At 38.0% G+C, this 18963-nt stretch overlaps 2 protein-coding genes across 2 annotated transcripts; one reads left to right on the forward strand and one right to left on the reverse strand.

Annotated features, from left to right (window-relative positions):
- Nucleotides 1-3430: 3430 nt before the first annotated feature.
- LOC145502546 (protein kinase C delta type-like) lies at nt 3431-16765 on the reverse strand. The gene is made up of 16 exons (XM_081481872.1): nt 15612-16765; nt 14299-14359; nt 13127-13289; nt 12154-12185; nt 11420-11505; nt 10781-10910; nt 9796-9893; nt 9395-9670; nt 8621-8794; nt 7977-8068; nt 7140-7202; nt 6636-6774; nt 6278-6358; nt 6055-6162; nt 5621-5761; nt 3431-4459 (listed from the first exon to the last, which is right to left on the reverse strand). Exons 1-16 carry the CDS (start codon nt 15933-15935, stop codon nt 4307-4309), a joined length of 2121 nt encoding a protein of 706 aa, XP_081337998.1. The 5' UTR covers nt 15936-16765; the 3' UTR covers nt 3431-4306.
- A 447-nt stretch (nt 16766-17212) lies between these two features.
- LOC145460130 (uncharacterized) lies at nt 17213-18653 on the forward strand. The gene is made up of 2 exons (XM_081444863.1): nt 17213-17348; nt 17447-18653. Exon 2 carries the CDS (start codon nt 17462-17464, stop codon nt 18551-18553), a length of 1092 nt encoding a protein of 363 aa, XP_081300989.1. The 5' UTR covers nt 17213-17348; nt 17447-17461; the 3' UTR covers nt 18554-18653.
- Nucleotides 18654-18963: the final 310 nt, after the last annotated feature.

Raw genomic sequence — 18963 nt, forward strand, 5'->3', positions numbered from 1 at the left:
AACTTTTGTTCGTTAATTACGAAAGTGTGAGCTGACGAACGTTTGATTGTAACATGAAACGTGATAAACTCCTTTCCTAGCTGTTGATAGTAAATTGCAAAAACAAAATCTAATAGAAGGACCAACAACGTAAGGCAAGAAAGCATTTTCTTTTTCCGCAAAGACGGCCGGGCAACTTCTAGAAAAAACTTAAACGTAAAAACTTCGTGAAAACTCATACATTTGATTTCCAATTTGTTAGATAAGTCACACTTTAACCTTCATTATTTTTTCAAGTTTTTTGAGGTAAAAAGAAAACTCTGAGCGAGAGGTTTTTAAATGTGCCAAGCTATATAGTGTGCATTGGGCTATATTTCGATATCAACAATGATGCAAATATCAGTTTTGGTATTGATATCACATATATCACGCTGCACGTACGTGCATATACTGAACCTGCTGAACGTGCGTTACATAACGAACTAACCGAACTAGATAAATAAACCTTGTATAATTTTTTTTTATCTGATACAACTTTAACTATGGATCGGGCGATCAGAAACTGAATGAGGGAAGCACACGTTACACTTTTCAGTTCAGAAGAAATTCTTCTTGTAATGACCACAGACCACGAGTGTCCGGGAGGAATGGTGGTTCAAAATTCAGAAGAATCGAATCCCTTTCGTGAGGGTGAACAGCAAAATACTAACTCGGTGAAAACTAAATCAAGATAGTTTTGTTTTCCTTACAACACTCTCTTGAGTTTCAGGACGCAAATATAGTTGAAGGAGAGATGATCGGAGACAAGCATTTTGAAATAATCATTTCTGCTGCCAAGGTCAACTGCAGTTCCGAAGTCAAAGCTTTACCATGATGAAAAACACAAGTTTCCGTAGCAGTTGACAACAACGTACCACATGCACAGAGCCTCAATCACTTACGATTAATTAGAAACTGGGGAAGTAGATACAAAGTCTTAAGTGGAGATCATAAGGTTTTGTTATCGTTCATTAATATATTATTGCCTTGAAAACGTTTGTTTTCACTGACTTTCCTCGTTGATCCTGAGAAAACGACATCAAACTCTCTGACGGCCAGGTGAAAAAAGATCATGGTAAGACTGTTATCGCAAAAATGCCGTTTCCAATTCAAGCTTTTTGATGCGAATTAATGTAAGATGGTCATGACAAACAAACCTCTTGATTTGAATCAAACTATCCCAACAAAAAAAAAATAGAAAATGTATGACAAAGTAAGGAGATTAGATTAGGATTGACAAAAAAAAAATCGTTTCGAAAATCATCTCGGTCGAACTATCATTTAACTATTTTTTGAAAAAAAAGAAAACACTTTAGGTTTTAAAATACTAACAAACTTAAACCAAAGAACGTTTTACTGAAGAAAAACAGTCTCCTTTCTGCAGTCTTGCCGAATCATGGTTAATTTTGCGCAGAAAATGAATCTTAGAGCAGCAAAATTTTGCGAGAGAATTGATAAATTTTTGGAACGATAATTTATGGTTTTACACTTATCTTGGGAAAGGGCTGCTTTTTTGCGTTTAGTTCTCTCAGAACATGAACCTTCTAAGGATAATCCTTTGTGAAAATATAAAAAGACATAGTAGGGTTTGTTGTTCGATGCGGACTTTTCACAAATGAATGCAGATGACCGGAGAGGAGAGATGACCGGAGACAAGCATTTTGAAATGAATCATTTCTGCTTCCAAGGTCAACTGCAGTTCCGAAGTCAAAGCTTTACCATGAACTGAAACACAAGTTTGCATAGTAGTTGACGCATGCAACGTACCACATGCACAGAGACTCAATCACTTACGATTAATTAGAAACTGGGGAAGTAGATACAGGGAGATCATACAGGTTTTGATATTGTTCATTAATATATTATTGCATTGAAAACGTTTGTTTTCACTTTCCTCGTTAATCCTGAGAAAACGACATCAAACTCTCTGACGGCCACGTGAAAAAAAAAAATCATGGTAGGACTGTTGTCGGAAAAATGCCGTTTCCAGAACCACAGAGCTTATGCCATCAACTATCAATCAATTTTTCAATATTTTATTATTTTCACAACGTCATTGTTTATTTAGTCTTTGTATCTTTAATACAGATTGGTTTGATTAAGGAAAATTCCGCTGTCACTAACAATCATACCAGGCTAAAAGTTTTGCATAACAGCTGTAAATATTTAAAAGTGTATGAAGATGCCAGTTTGATGGCTTCGAATAGAACCAAATGCACTTTACAGTCTGTTCACTTTGGAGCGTTTCTGTTCTTTGATGAGCAGTATTCATGAGTTCTAGATCCAAGCGGGAACTATCTTGAATGCTTATTTATAAACCGCAAAGCTGCTTAGTACCTTGTCCTGGTTAAGAGACCGAACACCGACAGATGAAACTGAACTGAAAACGCGAAATCGTCCACTTTAGCTTGCGGAATACAGTGAAGATCGTCGGTAGATTCAATAAATTCGTTGAAATCGGACTCGAAGTCAATCATCAGCGAGGTTAAATCATCATGGATTAATCAGATCAGTTCTTTGACTAGCAACTAAATCAAGATCTCTTTGTACAGCATGTTAAGCCGAGTAAAGCTCGCCGGGTTAAGAAACCCGCCACACAAATCGATGATAAAAGCCATTGATGTAAGTAAACTGCACTGCAAGACATCCCATGCGACAAGCTTGATTCCAGTGACTTGAGATCAAAGATTCGCTGATGCCCCTGAGCCGCTCCGGGTCCAGTCCTGGAGTCAGAAGCTTTTTGGACCAAGCGTTGACCATGTTAAAAGCATCCTCTTCGCTCAGAGAGGTGGAAATCTCGACCAATCTATCAGGACCAGGGATGTTATCGTACCACCGAGATAACATCCATTCTCCGTAGTGTTTCTCCAGCGTAAAACGTGACATGGCAACACGAAACACTAATGAAGAGGTAGATGAACCTGCTAGACTACAAATATGCGCACGAATGGCTTTAACCGGATTACAGCTGACTTTTAGCGCGTTTGTTTTAAGAACGCGGGAATTGTTTTCAATCCAAATGCTCGGCCATTTTCCGGTTTGTCATCGATCTTTTTACTTTCGAGGCAAAAACTAGAAACGATCTTCCGAACCGTTATCGATTCGTTGCCAAAATACCTCGTCCAAACTCGATACCACACTCGAAAACGATCGATTCCGAACGGAAGATCGCGTTTGTTGAGATGCATAAATTACGTATTAATGAGCGTGATTGACTACTGAAAAATTTCTTTCAGAAAACTGACAATAAGTGTCAGAAAACAAAACTTAGCTACGACTTTGGAAACTAAATTTCATACTGCACGAAATGAAAAGGAATGTAAGGCCTTGGCGATTTGGAGGAGACTGTACAACGCGAACAAATTGAGTCATAGCTCGAAATAAACTAAAAGAAGTCACTGCACACTGTACGTCATAATTACACGTTTATTCTCATCACAATCTCAAACTTTGTTCGAATAAATTACATTAACTGTACAAATTAAGGACAAATTACACCAGAAGAAATACATTCCCTCGTGGTTTCTACCTAGCTACTAAAAATTCTGACTTAAAAAGGTTAAAATTCAAATCATATCTCACTCTCTGGAGGGAGCTGATAAGTTTTCGATTGTTACAGTATTTTTAACTAGTTCCACTCGACTTTGGTGGCAGATGCTGGCACCGACCCCCTGGGGATATGTAATTTAAAATCAATTCAGTCAAATTACCCCAAAAACTAAAATTGCAATTTTAAAACTCAGGTTTAATTCTTTGAATTTGCAAGCCGAGTGTAAATCTATATTTTACATAACTGGACGATAAAAACGCAATAATGAAACATATCAGAATTGCGTCAGTCAATAGACAAAATTTAAAACTGTTCTCATTAACAAAGCTGCGTTACCCGACGTGCTTTCATTTGGGGTTGTGTGACAGCGACGCGTTACCCCACGCGTTTTACAATGGTGTCCCGTAACAGCCCAGAACGTGACAGTAAGGTTATTTGCCCCAAACTATTAGCCAAACGGGTTTCACTGCTAACTGGCTCCAACCAAGACGTCTTGAGCGAGAACGTATCTGCTATTATAAGTTAATAATTTTCTAATTACATTTGATAAAACGAACAACTAAAAAAATCATACAGGGAACTGCATGTAACATTTCTCAAACAACTGTTCAACCCATTCGCTATGTTCTAAAACGAAAATCGAAAGTCGCGTTGCACAAGTTACATTCCTCATCTCGTAAATTTTCACTGTGAGACGGAAGGTTAGAGAGTCCGCTAACTATTGTAAAGGCTGGCAATTCAGTGCTGAGTGCCAAAGTAAGGATTCACAAAAGAAAAGCCACGGAATTGGCCTTGATCCATAGACTGAAGCAGATCTTTGTCTGTCGGAGTGAACTTGGGAACCTCCATTGTGAAATCAGGATCGAAGTTCTTGGTGTCATGGTCTGAGGCCTGTGAGACAAGAAAAGGTACGCAGGCGTTAACAATGAGAGAAACGACAAATGAAAGATGAACGTGGCATGTAACGCCGTTGCGTGACATGTAACGCGCTTTGGATGTGAGTAACGTGAAAACAGTTACAAACTTCTCAATACTAGACCATATTCGTACTCTCGATATTGGACTGGAAATAGCTTGCAACTGAGGCTAATGCGGGGAGATTTTTTTTCAAATGACGTCAATCTCTTTTTCATGATCATCCCCCGCATGAGCCTCTATTGCAAGCTAGTTCCAGTCCAACACCGAGAATACGAATATGGCCTATTACCCACTTTAGAAAGCTGGGGCGAGTCTTATCTCGCAGTACCTTGTGGGAACGTTAATGGGGACAGCTGTTGCGTTCCCAATAACGGTACCACACGCGACTGGGAGATGAGACTCGCCCCAGATTTCTTCTCATTTCTAAAGTGGCGAATTTGAGAAAGTTTACGGAGGCTATGAAGACAGTCAATGGCTTCGAGAACGTCGTTAACAAAGAGATTTAAAGGAGAGCTCACCTGTAGCTCTGCAAGTACCTTTCGGCAAATTTCTTAACCCTCTGCAAACTGCCGAGTTTTTTTAAAGGCAATCACACCAGAGACTCACTAACATTCATATTTCAATGACCTGACCAACTCGAAATATGCTAGATGAATTGCCTTTTATCTGAGTTCACACTGAGCAGAATATGAATGTAAAAACAAACTTCAAGTCAAGATAGAGACAAGAAAAATTCATCGTCGTCGTTTCGGAGAAAAACACGCAATAGTCAGCCATTTCGCGTTGTCATTTTGCAGATAACGACTAAAACATTTACCAAGATGTTTAACATATGCGTAGAGTCAATGTGCCTTCTCTCAGCATGTAACATTGCTGGACACTTTCTAGCCTGCATTGAAGGCGTAAATAAACGGAGAAGGGTTAGGGGAAGCAAAAACTTGAGGAAGATGTTCCTCCTCACTCCCATGCCTCTCTCATTCTATTCCTTCTTCTTCTTTCACGCCTGTACGACACACTTCAACATTTCTTGATCAACAGTTATTGAAACTGAGTATCAGAGGAGGTACCAGAGAAGAAAGGGTCAATGTACCATTTATTGCGAGAATCTGAGGGTAAATCAGTACGGTCACTTACCACAGATGGTTTGAATGGTGGCGCGACTTTCCGCTCCTCAAGATTCTTCCAATTAATGCGCTCGAAAAACTTATGATTACGGATGTTAGGGTTTGTTCCTTCTTTGTACCCGAGTCTCTCGACTGGCGTTCTTTCAAAGAGCTGCAAAAAACACAAAATGAAACATAAGTGAGTAGAAAAAGGACTGACACTACAAGAATAAGACAAGAATTCACGACTGAGCCACAGGTTTAGTCACACTTGTGTCACGCCATGTTAAAGAGACTTATCGCACTTTTGTCACGCCGTTATTTAGAGGTGCTATACCTCGTGTGACCTAAATGATGCCCCCTTTCTTTCCGAGTTGCCTCTGAGAACTGCCGAGTTCGTCAAGACAATATACTCACGATGGTCTTTGCTTGGTTCATCACGTATCAAGCATGAATTGTACCCACCTGACTCAGACAGTCTTCGGCAGCACTTGATATCCACTTGGGATAATGAACTTTGTCACGGCAGATGGAGTCGAACAAATCTTCTTCATCTTCACCAGCGAACGGTGACTGTTGGAATAACAAAATAATAAATTAAACAAGTTAAACAAATGATCTAGTATTTCACTCAATGGGTAGTAGCTCCTTAATGCAACAGAAACCGGATCCTAGTGGCTCATCTTACCTGGCCAATCAGCATCTCGTATACAAGAACACCAAAGGACCACCAATCAGCGGCCGAGTCATAACGCCATCCCTTCAATATCTGGAACAAATAAAGGACATGATGACGTTATACACAAGGGTGCGTATAATTATGACAGATTGTACACACATAATTACTGTAATCAACTATAGCTAATTTTAACAAAACAATAAAATATAATTATTTTTAATTATACAGTTATAAGTAATTTTAATTGCACAATCATAATTATGACATAATTATACGTGCGGCTAATTATGACATAATTATACATACGAGAACACGAAAACACGAAATTCAAAATGATAAAAAGAAAAAGAAAACGTCGCAAACAGACCTCAGGAGCAATGTAGTCAGGTGTACCACAGAAAGTGGTTGCTTTTTTCGCCTCCAAGATTCCTTCTTTACACATTCCAAAATCTGCTAGCTTTATGTGTCCATCTGCATCCAGCAAGACATTGTCGAGTTTTAAATCTCTGTCGGAAAAAAAGTTCACTTGTATGAGTTTCGAGGCTTAAGTTCTTCTTTAAGGGCATTCAAATATTGCTCAAACCACTGATGCCAACAAAAACGTATTCAGAACTTTTCAACAAAACTCAACTTCTAACAGTAGCTGTCATTGCCAACTTTGAATGCTAATTCTCCTTGCTGAATATCACACATTTCTTGTAATTTCAGTTCTGAGAATTTCGTTGTACATCAAGACAATATTCACTACTTGAAAATTTTCTTTTACCTCGCATCTGAAAGTGTATTGAAATGAAAAACAATCTGATGCTACTTAAAGGTAAAGGGCGATAGTTAAAGCTAAGAGTGGATTTTAATTATTGTGGAACTTTACCTGTAAATGATTCCCCGAAAATGTAAGAACTCCAAACCACACACAATTTCAGCGGCATAAAACCTGCACAAGTGGAAACAAAAGCCGTTAGATTATTTCCTAGACTACCAGTAGTCCCTCTTTCGCTTAGTCCATCGTCCACCGCGAGAAAAAATGGCTGCGCGAAATCCTCCTAGGACTTCACGCGGCCATTTTTTCCTCGCGGTTTATTTACGGTATCGTTCGATGGACTAAGCGAAAGAGGGACTTCTTGTAGTCTAATTATTTCCTTACAATAACAAAAAAAGTAAAATGTAACTTGTACGCCGCGTTTAATCAGTAACACGCCCCTGATGAGTGAACTCTTCAGACTAAACATTTACAAAGGGTGGACGATGTGACTTTTGGGGGGGGGGGGGGGACGATTAAAAAAAACAAAACAAAACAAATACTCTGCAAGCATACTTGTAAAAAAAAGAAACATTCATGCACACACAACTGCCAAAAAAAACTTCACGCACGTTCAGTGAGCGAAAGAAAAAAACATGTTATACGGAGAAAACAAAATCAGGCATACACACGTCCGGAGAAATAAATTTCCAAGTGCATGGAATGGTTAAAAAAAATTGTGCAAAAGACCACTGGTTCACCACTAAGGCCACGCTTTTCTCGGCCAGTGACCGTAACCTTGAAGTGAATTTCAGGTGGATTTCACCGACGCATCCTTTGACTGAGTTAAAATAAAATTGAGAAAATTATGGACGGATGCGTCTACAGCAGTTTTGATTGGTTCACTAAACTAGGGAACCAATCAGGGCCAATTATATATAAACAATAAAAAAAGCGTCACAAACGTACCTGGATCTTGCTTCATCGAATTTGCCCACTGTTTGTATATGGAACATTAAGTCACCGCCTCCAAGGTATTCCATAACAAAAAACAGGTGATCCTGTGAAAACAACATGACTTAATATCACGCAAGGAAATTTGAAACCTGACTAAGACAAAAAAATCACATCCAGGTTAAAAGATGAATAAATGATATCTTTTGGTTTATTCCCCCAAGCCCAAGTTAGAATTTTAATACCTCGTTACATAAAATTTTCGTGACACTTTTTTTTTTCGCAAATTTCAGGTGAGCATATAAATTTTGCGACACTTCAATGCCGCGATTGGGCGAAAACTTTGTATTTTGAATGACTTTAACTTCGCGTTTTTGAGTAGCAGGCAATTTATTTCCTCGGCAGTGATACTTTTAACATGTCCTTTAATTTAGTACACCGACTTTATGAAAGGTACAATGACGTCAAAATTAACAAAACTGCTACGACGGGACTATACATGCAAGTCAACAGTAACATAATGTAAGTTACTTATTTTTCGCAGTACAATACGGCCCGCTAAATTGACCAATCAAAGCGCGCGTACTAACTGAGAGATATATTAAAGTAAAAGACTGTATGAGCCATTGGTGAAGTTACACGTGTTGTAATTATCATACCTGAGACTGAAATGCTGAATGAAGATGCGTTAAAAATGGATGTCTTGTAGCTAGTGCTAGAACTCTTCTTTCTACCATAGTGCATTCCACATCATCATCTTCTAATACTACGTCTTTTTTCAGTGCTTTGATTGCATAAGCTTGCTTTGTTTCCTTTAGTTCACAAAGGAGAACCTGAAGGAAGGAAGTGAGCATCTAAGTCGTTCAGCGATAATGAGAAAGGTAAGACCCATCAACATCAAATCACCTGTGGTATAAATTCTTTAAAAGACTGATACTAAATTCGTAAACCTTACCATAAAGAAGAGGGCCCGAAATGCATGTAGGTTTGGCGGGATGCGGGATGCGGAATGAAAGTCAAACTGATGGCGGGATACGGGATGACATAGTGTCATGGCGGGATGCGGGATAAAAATATTTAAGCAGGAACAGGAATTGCGCAGTTTGACAAACGGGATGCGGGATAGTTTTAAACTTTATGACGGGTTGCGGGATGAAAAACAGAAAATCACATGTTACAGACATTATGCGGTGAAATGCAACTCTAACCTGGAGGAATCAAGATAATAAATTCTTACTGGGGTGGGACTGAGACAAAAATAGTGGTGGGATGCTGGATTGAAAACACCTAAGTTGGACCCTCAAAGAAATGTTTTCAAACAGTACTAACAAAGAACTTGAATTTCCATCTTGAGAACGAGAAAGCCTTGAAAAAGACAACTGCTCAAGAATTGACTACTGTACAGTAGAGCAATTCAAACCAAATCATTTTACCTTGCCGAAGCTCCCCTTGCCTAGAACTTTAAGTAGATTGAAATCTTCAATATGGTACAGTCGTTGCTGAATCTTTCGCACATCTCTTCCTTGAATGCTAACAGTCCGCTGAGGGAGGGGAGGAGAAATGGCATCCCACAGAGCTTCGTAAACCCCAGTGTCATCATCATCATCATCATCATTGCTATCTTCATCAGTTTTACCAGACATTGGAGAAGACTTGCCTGCCCCACTTGGTTTCTGTTCCTTGCTAATTTTACGTTTTCTTATATCATCCTATATAGAAAGAATTTATACAATCAACTTATAAAATAGCCTTTCACGTTTACAAATGAATTCCACAGTGCATGTGAGGAGAGGGAGGGGTTGTTAGAGCTGATACTGAAGCAATCCATGCTCACCTTTGCATTAGCCATTGCCTCTGCCAACATTTTTTGGTTTATTCCACAATCGTTTGGAACTTTTGATTGGCACTTCTTATGGCAATTCATGTTACATGCTAGGAGGAAAAAACTCTATAAATTAATTAACTCTTAATTATTATTAAATTCTTTAAACTAAATATTAAATCAAGGCTCACTCTTGCGCCACATCCAATTTTAATACACTCAGAGAATTGAAAAGGTTTTCTTTTAAAGTTAACAAACTACTTCTGACGAGCTTTTAATAAGGCCAAAAACTTGGCCATGTTAATGAAGAGGCTGTATCAATGAGGTGGCTGTAAGGTGGCACTCCACAAACTGTGTGCTATGGCCAACACACGATACTTCTTTGGGGAGAAGTGTTGTTTAGTGATCTTAGAAAACTGCTACACTGTACATAACCTTGAGGGAAAAAAATCCATATTTATAGTGCAGTTTACCACGAGAATCTGTTTGAGAGTCATAAGATTTCTTATTAATAGTTAACAACTGCCATGCAAAGTGGAGGTTGGGTTCCTTACACACCCGTGCAAGAGCTCTCACTGTTGGCAACCAGCTCCTAGATAGAAACCGCTCCCATGGCTGGCAATTCCTGGCAACCCAGCCATGAGCCCCCATGCAGAAGGGAGAAAAACAAGTGCTTGTCGAACTGATAAAACAGCGGAAAGACAGGGAGGGACAGTGGAGTGGAAACAGCCTCTGAGAAGATTCCTTGCACTCAAGAAAACACCGACTAAATGCAAAACTGCTACAACACCCTTTGATCCAAGAACACATGGAATCCTGGTGCATCTAAATGCCACTGACTGCAGAGGTTAGACTTGTGCTCCTTGTGGTTAACTCTGTTAAATTGCTCAAAATAACTGCATTTAATTCACAGTCTCGCAAATTTCCAGTGTTGCAGTGCTCCACAGTCAGTCTGTCTCAAAGACATGTTAACTGATAAATTAACCTTTAGCTGTACCTTGACATTCGAGTCCTTGTCTATACAATCCATACAGCAATGATCCACAGTGGTCACAGAATGTAGGTCTATAGAATGTTTTTTCCTTGAATTTGTGTGGCATGTCAATTTTAAACCGCTCTTTCATTTGCTACAAAATAATACAATGATATATAGTAATATATCTTATTACTGTAGATGTTTTGGTGTGTAGTATCGTTGTATATTTTCAAGAGTTGTCCATGGACAAGTCAAAATACAAACAATGAGTAAAAATATAAAGCGATTCTACACACCAAAACAACTAATAAGAGATTTATTATCCAACTGCTGTAGTCAATAAATTTATCAATGAAAGAGGAAGAGTGTGACAGTTTTGTGTGTGCACCCCGACCTGTACAGCAAACAGGTTTTTTTACTGTACACATAACTGTATGTGCATTTATATCACTGCATATTTGTACTGTTATTTGGATGGTATTCGCTGCAGTTGAATAATAATATTAAATTAATATTGAAAAACACTACACAAGTCAAAACCACTGGGAGAAAAGAAAACATAAAATAATTCTCTGATTAATAAAAAATCATTTTTATTTAAGAAATGACCAATTGACAAAATTAACTTGAACTGATAAGAAAACTTCTTACAATCAATACCTTTGTTTCCTCAGCTACATGTTTAGTTCCAGAACAACTGCTCAAAATATATTCATGGCATTTTTTATGACACACCATAGTGCAAACTGAAAATGAACAAACAAATAATAATATTAAATCACAGGAGCATCAGAATGGTGAGCCAGTATGATAAGGCACCTAGGGTGGAGCAAAACACTTGCCACAGACATCCCACCTTCAAACAATTGTGCAATATAAGTGTGCAAAACAAAAGCAGATTAAATGTCTTTTAAAAGTTTCCATTGATCCTAAGCAAATTCATTATTAATAATTATTCATTTGTAGTTTTTACTACGATTGCTACTAATCTTGCAATCTGATTGGCTAATTTGCCGTTGTCTATAAGAGTCCCGACAACGCTGCTCGCGTCATTGTGTCACGCTCTGAAGAAACATTTTCTTTGACGTTGATGTTGTGGTAAAAAACAAATCGAATTTGGTTTAGTGTTGTCTGTACTCTTATCGACAATGATGTGTCATCACAGGAGTCAAAATTTGTTGTGGACTCACTGTGCCTCCTGAGTCCACAACATTTTGACCACTGTAATGATACATATGGTTGTCGATAAGAGTACAGACAACGCTAGACCACATTTGATTTGTTAAATTCCACTAAGTCTTTCCATTACTGATTTTATCCAGGAAGTTGTTGCTAAGCAGTAATTAACAACAAGACTTATTAATAAATAAAATGCACATTCAAAGACTTCTTACCTTTACATTGATAGCCTTGTTTCTTAAATCCCCTACAAAGAAAAAGAAAGAAAAACATTTTTTTTTATAAAGTGGCAACTTGATTAGATGTAAACAAATTAAGTAGTAGTAACAGTCAGCCTTTACCAAAAAAAAAAAAAAAAAGAAAAGAAAAGAAAGAAAAGAAAAAAAAATCCAGCATAGAGATAAAAAAGTGTAACTTGAGCTGGCAAGGAGTGAATTCAACTGGATAAACCTTACAGTGTAATGAATTTAAATAAAGTTATGTACACCCGGGGGCATAATGAAAGGGAGGTGCAAAGACCTCTTTATGCTCTTGAAATTTGGGACCTTCAGGAATTTTTTTAAGCAAGAAATTTTGTACTGACCAGTTTTGGGCAGAAGATTTTGGCAGGGCCTTTTTTTTTGGGGGGGGGGGGTCTATCACTTTTGTTTGAAACAATTTTATTTATTTATTGGTTTCTTTTTTGATTCCTAAATATCTATTGGCTTACACTTACAAAGAATCAGACTACAGTCTGCCTAAAATTGGTGACAAGATGGATAAAGAAAGGTTGGATTCAAAACCTGTCTTGAACTCTCTTGATGATTTGTTTTTAATTGTTTTTATTCCAAGAGAAAAGGCCTCCATTTGTTTGTTGTTTTTAACTTTTTTGGATCTGAATTTAACATAACAGGTACATTTTTGGGTCTGACGATTTGTCCTTACTCAATCCACCCAGTTACAGTAATAATACATCTGAATACCCCCTGGTTATGTAACAGGCTTTTAGCCAGAGTTTAAAAAGTGGCCATCCAAAATGTGCTATACTAGGACTGCTCAAATGAGCAATTCATAAGGTAGTTGACATATGAAAAATAAAACATTCAATTTTCTTTAGAAAGTGGCCCTCTACAGGATGCTTAAACACCCATCTAGCTAAAAGCCTGGTTATGCAAAGTTCTATATAGTTTAAAAAATCACCACACTTACCACATGAATTCTGTACAGAAAGAACAAAAAACAGGTTGCCTAAAGAATCTGGCAACAAATCTGTGTCCTCTAATGACGTGAGACTTCTGTTTTCGCATGGCGCCACGCCGACCAGTGAGGCCACTGTGGTTTTCATGAGGCTTTCCTTCTTTTGTGGGATCATCTATAAATTGTAAAGTATCATGACTGTTCTTCACTAAGCTGTTTTAGGAAGTTTGGATTATTTTACATAAATGTATTTTACATAATAGAAGGCAGAACTTACCTCCTAACCCAGAACGGAACCCTTAGTAGATGAGGAAATTGCAAAAAAGGGTTTAAAATTCAACTACATGGCACCACTACTTCTGAAAAAGCTTGACTTTCGATCACACAAGTATGAGAGATGGATATGCATACTAAATCATCTCCAGGCTTTGTCTTCCTAAATAAATCAAAAGTGAGGTAGGTGATGTGCATCATGTTCCACATTTTTTTCCTGTTTGTCCTTGTCAACTAAGTTGGGGGGGGGGGGGTGAACAAACCTATGGAGAGTAACCTCCTGTTAAATCTTTCTCACAATTAAGCCCAAGACATTAATTTACAGGTGGTTCAAGACAACTTATAAATACATGAAAATTAAATCTTGTTTTGGTAAAGTCTGAGTCTTTTTGTTCATTTTCTGTTCCTCGATTTTGTTTAATTTTCTTTTTCACTTCTTGTTTGAGGTCATCCTGTCTTTTGACATAAAGTAAACATGCATTCATTTTGTATAAGGCTATGTAAACAAGGTTGTGACTATGTCTTAAATGTTTACATCAGACTGTGTAAACATACATGAACATAGTGCAGGGTTATTAAAATTAAATGGCTGCTGGTGATATGAAAACCCTACATTTTGATCTCAGCCATTTACTAGATACTTGTCAGATTCTTTAGAAAAAGATGGCTAAATCTACCGCCTTCTCTAATGATAAAAACGCCCTCTACTAATAAAACTTATGACAACCCTGATTACATGTTCTCTCTATTTGAAATGTACATGTATGTTGCAGACACATTGATGATAGTCTGTTACCTTGTACATTACTACCGTACACATGTAGGTGGCTTCAGGCAGTGACAACCAAGACGGTAGACATTGTGAAAAAGTAAACAATTTATAAAGTCACATCAGTGATAGAATTCCTTACCTATGACTTCGATAAAATGCCTGACTTGCACCAGTAGTCTGCCAGTGGGTTGAAGATCCAGCTAAAAAGGGAAGGGAAAAACTCTTCAGCTAGGATTCTAAAGCTGCTCAGCATCTAATTTCTCCCAACCAAATCAAAACATTGTCAAGCAAACAGCTAACGAGAATTAATACAGATCATTGAAATTCATTGTAATGAATGAGAGATAATCAAAATTTTGATAACATCTAACAATAACCATTAGCTTTGCTGATATGATCAAAATTTTGATGTGATGTCTACACGCCATTGAAATGAAAGTGAATGATACAAATTATGTTTATTTACTATTTCCTGTACTTTATTTTACCAGTTAGTGACATTAATGATAACATATAGACTCTCTTAGTTTAAATTTCGGTCTTCTTCAATAATTACTGTATATTTATTCAGATCATACCACTTCCTTTTCACAGGTTTGAGATTATTTTAATAAGCAACATTGTAACCATAGCACTGTTTAGTAAACGACATCGACTAGGGTCATTATAACAATATGTTGAACAGCTAAAAATAAACTCATTGAATATGAATCGAACTAACACTCCACCGACGTAACCTACATAAACCTTTTAGATTCAAAGCTTATGCTTAATCCTCAATTGATATCGGAGAATAGATGCTCAAATTTTCAAAATTACATTTACAATGCAGATGTTTTGCCATGCAGTCAAATCCAATAATAGAATTGATTATTTCAAGTGACACAGTACTCGATGTGCTATTAAATTAAACGGACATGCACGCACCATGCAATGCGGAAACATTGGCATCGAGAAATTTTAAAATGAGGGTACCAATAACTGTCAGATATTCTTTAAAAAATAGAAAACCCCGCTTAGTGTGTCTCGCTAAGATGCAAACCAAAACAAAATGATACATTTCTTCAAGAAGGTACATTTCAAATGCAAATTTTCTCAAACGGCGTTTAACCAGGTTTAAACCGCGCTGAATGAAAAGGAGGCCTTAAGAAGTTTTATTAATAACTTTTTTATTCTTATCCGAAATAGGTCATGACATCAATATCCTCAGAACAGTATGGGAAAACGCAGAAAATATTAGCAAACAAAACCAAAATTAATATACAGAATTCACAATATTAATTTTAATGTTACAAAGGAACCACGGAAAGCATGCATGTCAAAACAAGCTTGATGCTTCCAAAGCATTCATTATGCCTTATATTTGCAGTTTCCTGCAAATGCGAAGCCCAATACCAATCAAATATTTCACAAAGAAAACGGCTATGAATCGAAAATACGTGTCAAACCTACCCAAACACTGGAAAATCCATGAGCGTCTCGCTTGCATTGATCGACTAAAAACTGGACACCAATAGAAACATCCGCCACAACTTTTCCACCAGGCTTTTGTAAAACCACGATCGTAATAACTCTTCCGTCGTACAAATGTGTGTCGAAACATTTGTTCCATTCCGGGTAAATTGTCTTTTTTTTCTGCACCAGTGAAAATTCCTTAGCAGCGGTCATCACCGCTTCTTTGATGTGTACAGCACAGTACGAGTCGAATGGCTGCCGATCTTTCAACCAATTCGAAGCCGGTTCCACTTCGATCAGTTTTACACGAATAAACCCCATGGTCGTTTCGCTGTTTTACACCAGAAATCGTTGAAGCTATATCCTGTCGCGAAAGCACTATGCTGTTAACAACATGTTCTCACTTATATCTAACTTGGCAGGACTTCCGTTGACTCGGTTCTTCCAAGGAACAAATGATCGTAAGCACCGTGACTCAAATTTCACAATCAGTGGTGACTTCATTGCGCGGCGAGCACTAACCCGTGACATGTCTCCATATATGGTCCTTCGATCCAAATTAGGGTGCGAAATCCACATCCGGTAAATGATTGTGACAATGCTTTTTTCAGGGGGCGTCTTCATTTCTACGTCAATTTGTGTTTATTTTGACGTGAATCGTACACGGCTTAAAGCATCATTTCCGGAAATAAGCTTAAACGTTAGCGTTCTAGTTTTCCACGAAAAAGAAACAAACAAAGACGGTATTTAAAACGATAACCAAGCCAAAACTACTAGTGGAAAATTTGCAAATCTAATAAATTCATGCTATTGTAGGGGTGGCTCAACCTTTTATGGTTCTGTATTTTGTTGCAAGTCAGTGTTAAAAGGTTTTAAAACTATAAAATTAAATCTACTTGTAGCTATCGGGGGTTATTTTTTGGTCGAACGGCGAAAAAAAGAACACCTGATCGCATCCCGATTTATATACATATGTTATTTTTACATAGATTAAGATTGCTATAGGTTTCCTTTGAAAAGTCCCTGGGCGAATCCGTATTGTTTCTTAACCTTTCGGCCCGTGTTCACTGATTAAATCAAGGCGGAATCGAATTAAGGAGCGCCAAAGCACGTCACTGAATTGAACCAGCAGACGAGAACTAATAGCAAGTTTACCACCTTATGTAAATTTCTCGACAGATGTATTTTTGTTTTTCCAAAAGCGATAGACTACAAGTAGTCTTTCTTTCGCTTAGTCCGTCGAGCGAGACCGTAAATAAACCGCGAGGAAAAAGCTACTTTCGCGCGGGCTATTTTTTTTTTTCGCGGTTTTCTTTCGCGTCACGCACGACAGACTAAGCGAAAGAGGGACTACTCGTAGTCTAAAAAGCGAATCAAACATTTTTTCAGAAAATATAGACTTTAGAATATTTCGGCCTTACTACATTAGGCGTGTCAGCCTAGTTCCATTGAAAACAGCCTAGACACCCTTGGGCCTTGGGTGTGATCAGAGAACCCAAAAACAAATAAAGAAACAAACAAACATACAAAAACAATCTGAGCTACATAGATAGGTAGATCGGAGGGAACTCAAGAGAGGTTTCTTTTCGAGAGGGATATCAGTGTGAGACGGGTGGGGTAGGAGAGTAAGGAGAACTTAGAACTCTAGTACTCAGTCCCCCACTCTACTGAAACAAAATGGTGGACGCGTGATGATGAGTAGCCTGTATTAAGTACTATTTTGTTATTTTCTGTGTAAGTAACAAGTCCATTTGAAGAGTTGCGATCGCTCCAGGTGGCGATACCATTTTGTTAAGAAAGTGATGTTTACTTTTGTTCCTTTTGATTTACAGCCGTTTGATGCCAAGATGATGACACACAAAGCCGTCATCAACTGCCGAAAACTTGTGTTGCACTTGGATGTAAATGACACAGTTTTCATCGGCGATTCTATCACAAAACAGGTTACACCAGAAGGAGCTCTGAACGAATACCTTGTGAATGTGGCTTGGGGTCAAGTGGACGAAACAGGCGCTTGGAAGTGCTACAGTAATAGCCTACGCGAGAAGCCTCCGGACAGCGAATCGATGTCCTACTATAGCTATGCACAGGCAAAGTTCAGAGGGAGGCCGAGAGATCAGTTCAAAGCGCACATTCGAAGATTTACCGAGGAAGAGATTGGAAAACCATTTAGGCATTTTTATGAACAAATGATTGAGGCATTGCAATTCCCTGGGGACGTGAACTTATGTAACAATGTGGAACTTCCTTCCTTCAAAGACAAAGAAGGAGTTACGTATCATTGTATTGTGCCATCCTTTTACAAGCTTTTAGAGTATTTGATTGAAAGTGACAGAGAGTTGTCTGTTGTTTTCCGTACATTTGGCGGGGATGGCCAGATCGTGCTGCAAGCAGCAAGAGATTTCTTAAGAGGAAGATGTGACAAGAACCCACAGGAAACCCACGCAAGTAACTTTTGTAAGGACCCTGTGCAGAGCCCAAAAATTGACGTGATTTTCTCAACAAGAGAAATTAAGCGGTCAAGAGACCAAATTTGTTTGAAAATTCCTGGAGATGCTGCATATTCAAACTTATGGGATATTTATGCATATTTAAGCCACACAACTGGCATACAGTTAATTACTGATGATTACTCATGGTGGAAGGCACAAAATTTTAGTTCATCAGCTGCAAAACCCCTTTTAATTGATCCATGTGATGAATCAGTACATCACATCATGTTTGATGATAATTTTCGCCCATGGGAGCCTGAAGATAGCATTGTTGACGTACTTTTAGCAAAGAAGGGTAGCTTTTACAGTGTAGATCCAACAGCTTTTGATAATATTTGTGTAGTAAAGGCTGATCTCTATCAGAGCATTTGTAACCCAAACTATTTTATTGACAAAATTGGATTATGTGAAAAAAATTACCATACTTTTGTTTCAGAACAAAAATAAAATGTGACTTCCTTAGCATAACCTGCAATGGTATGATCGCAGGTTATCCTTAACAGAGCACAATATACAATAAAATATTCTTTGAGCATTGTAAATACACCTTCTTTTATGTTTAGAGGTAGAAATACTGAAAACAGTGTTTTTAGCCAGAAATTGAAAGAAATTGCCATGAATCATTAATGACTTAGATTCAGTGGGTTATGGGATATTGGAACGTTGCAAAAAAAATTAAATTGTGTTCATAATGGTCTGCTTAGGTGTAAAACAGAACAGAGGGGGAGGGAGAGCAGCGGGGATGTCAAGAACAGCTCGCATAATTTTGAAGAAATGAGGAGAATGCAGTTTATTTCAGTTTCCCCGACCGATTCCCCCCACCCCCATCCCTCTTCTCCAACTCCCCCGCCCAAACT

This window comes from Orbicella franksi, chromosome 11 (genome assembly GCF_964199315.1).
Source record: "Orbicella franksi chromosome 11, jaOrbFran1.1, whole genome shotgun sequence".
Classification (NCBI taxonomy): domain Eukaryota; kingdom Metazoa; phylum Cnidaria; class Anthozoa; order Scleractinia; family Merulinidae; genus Orbicella; species Orbicella franksi.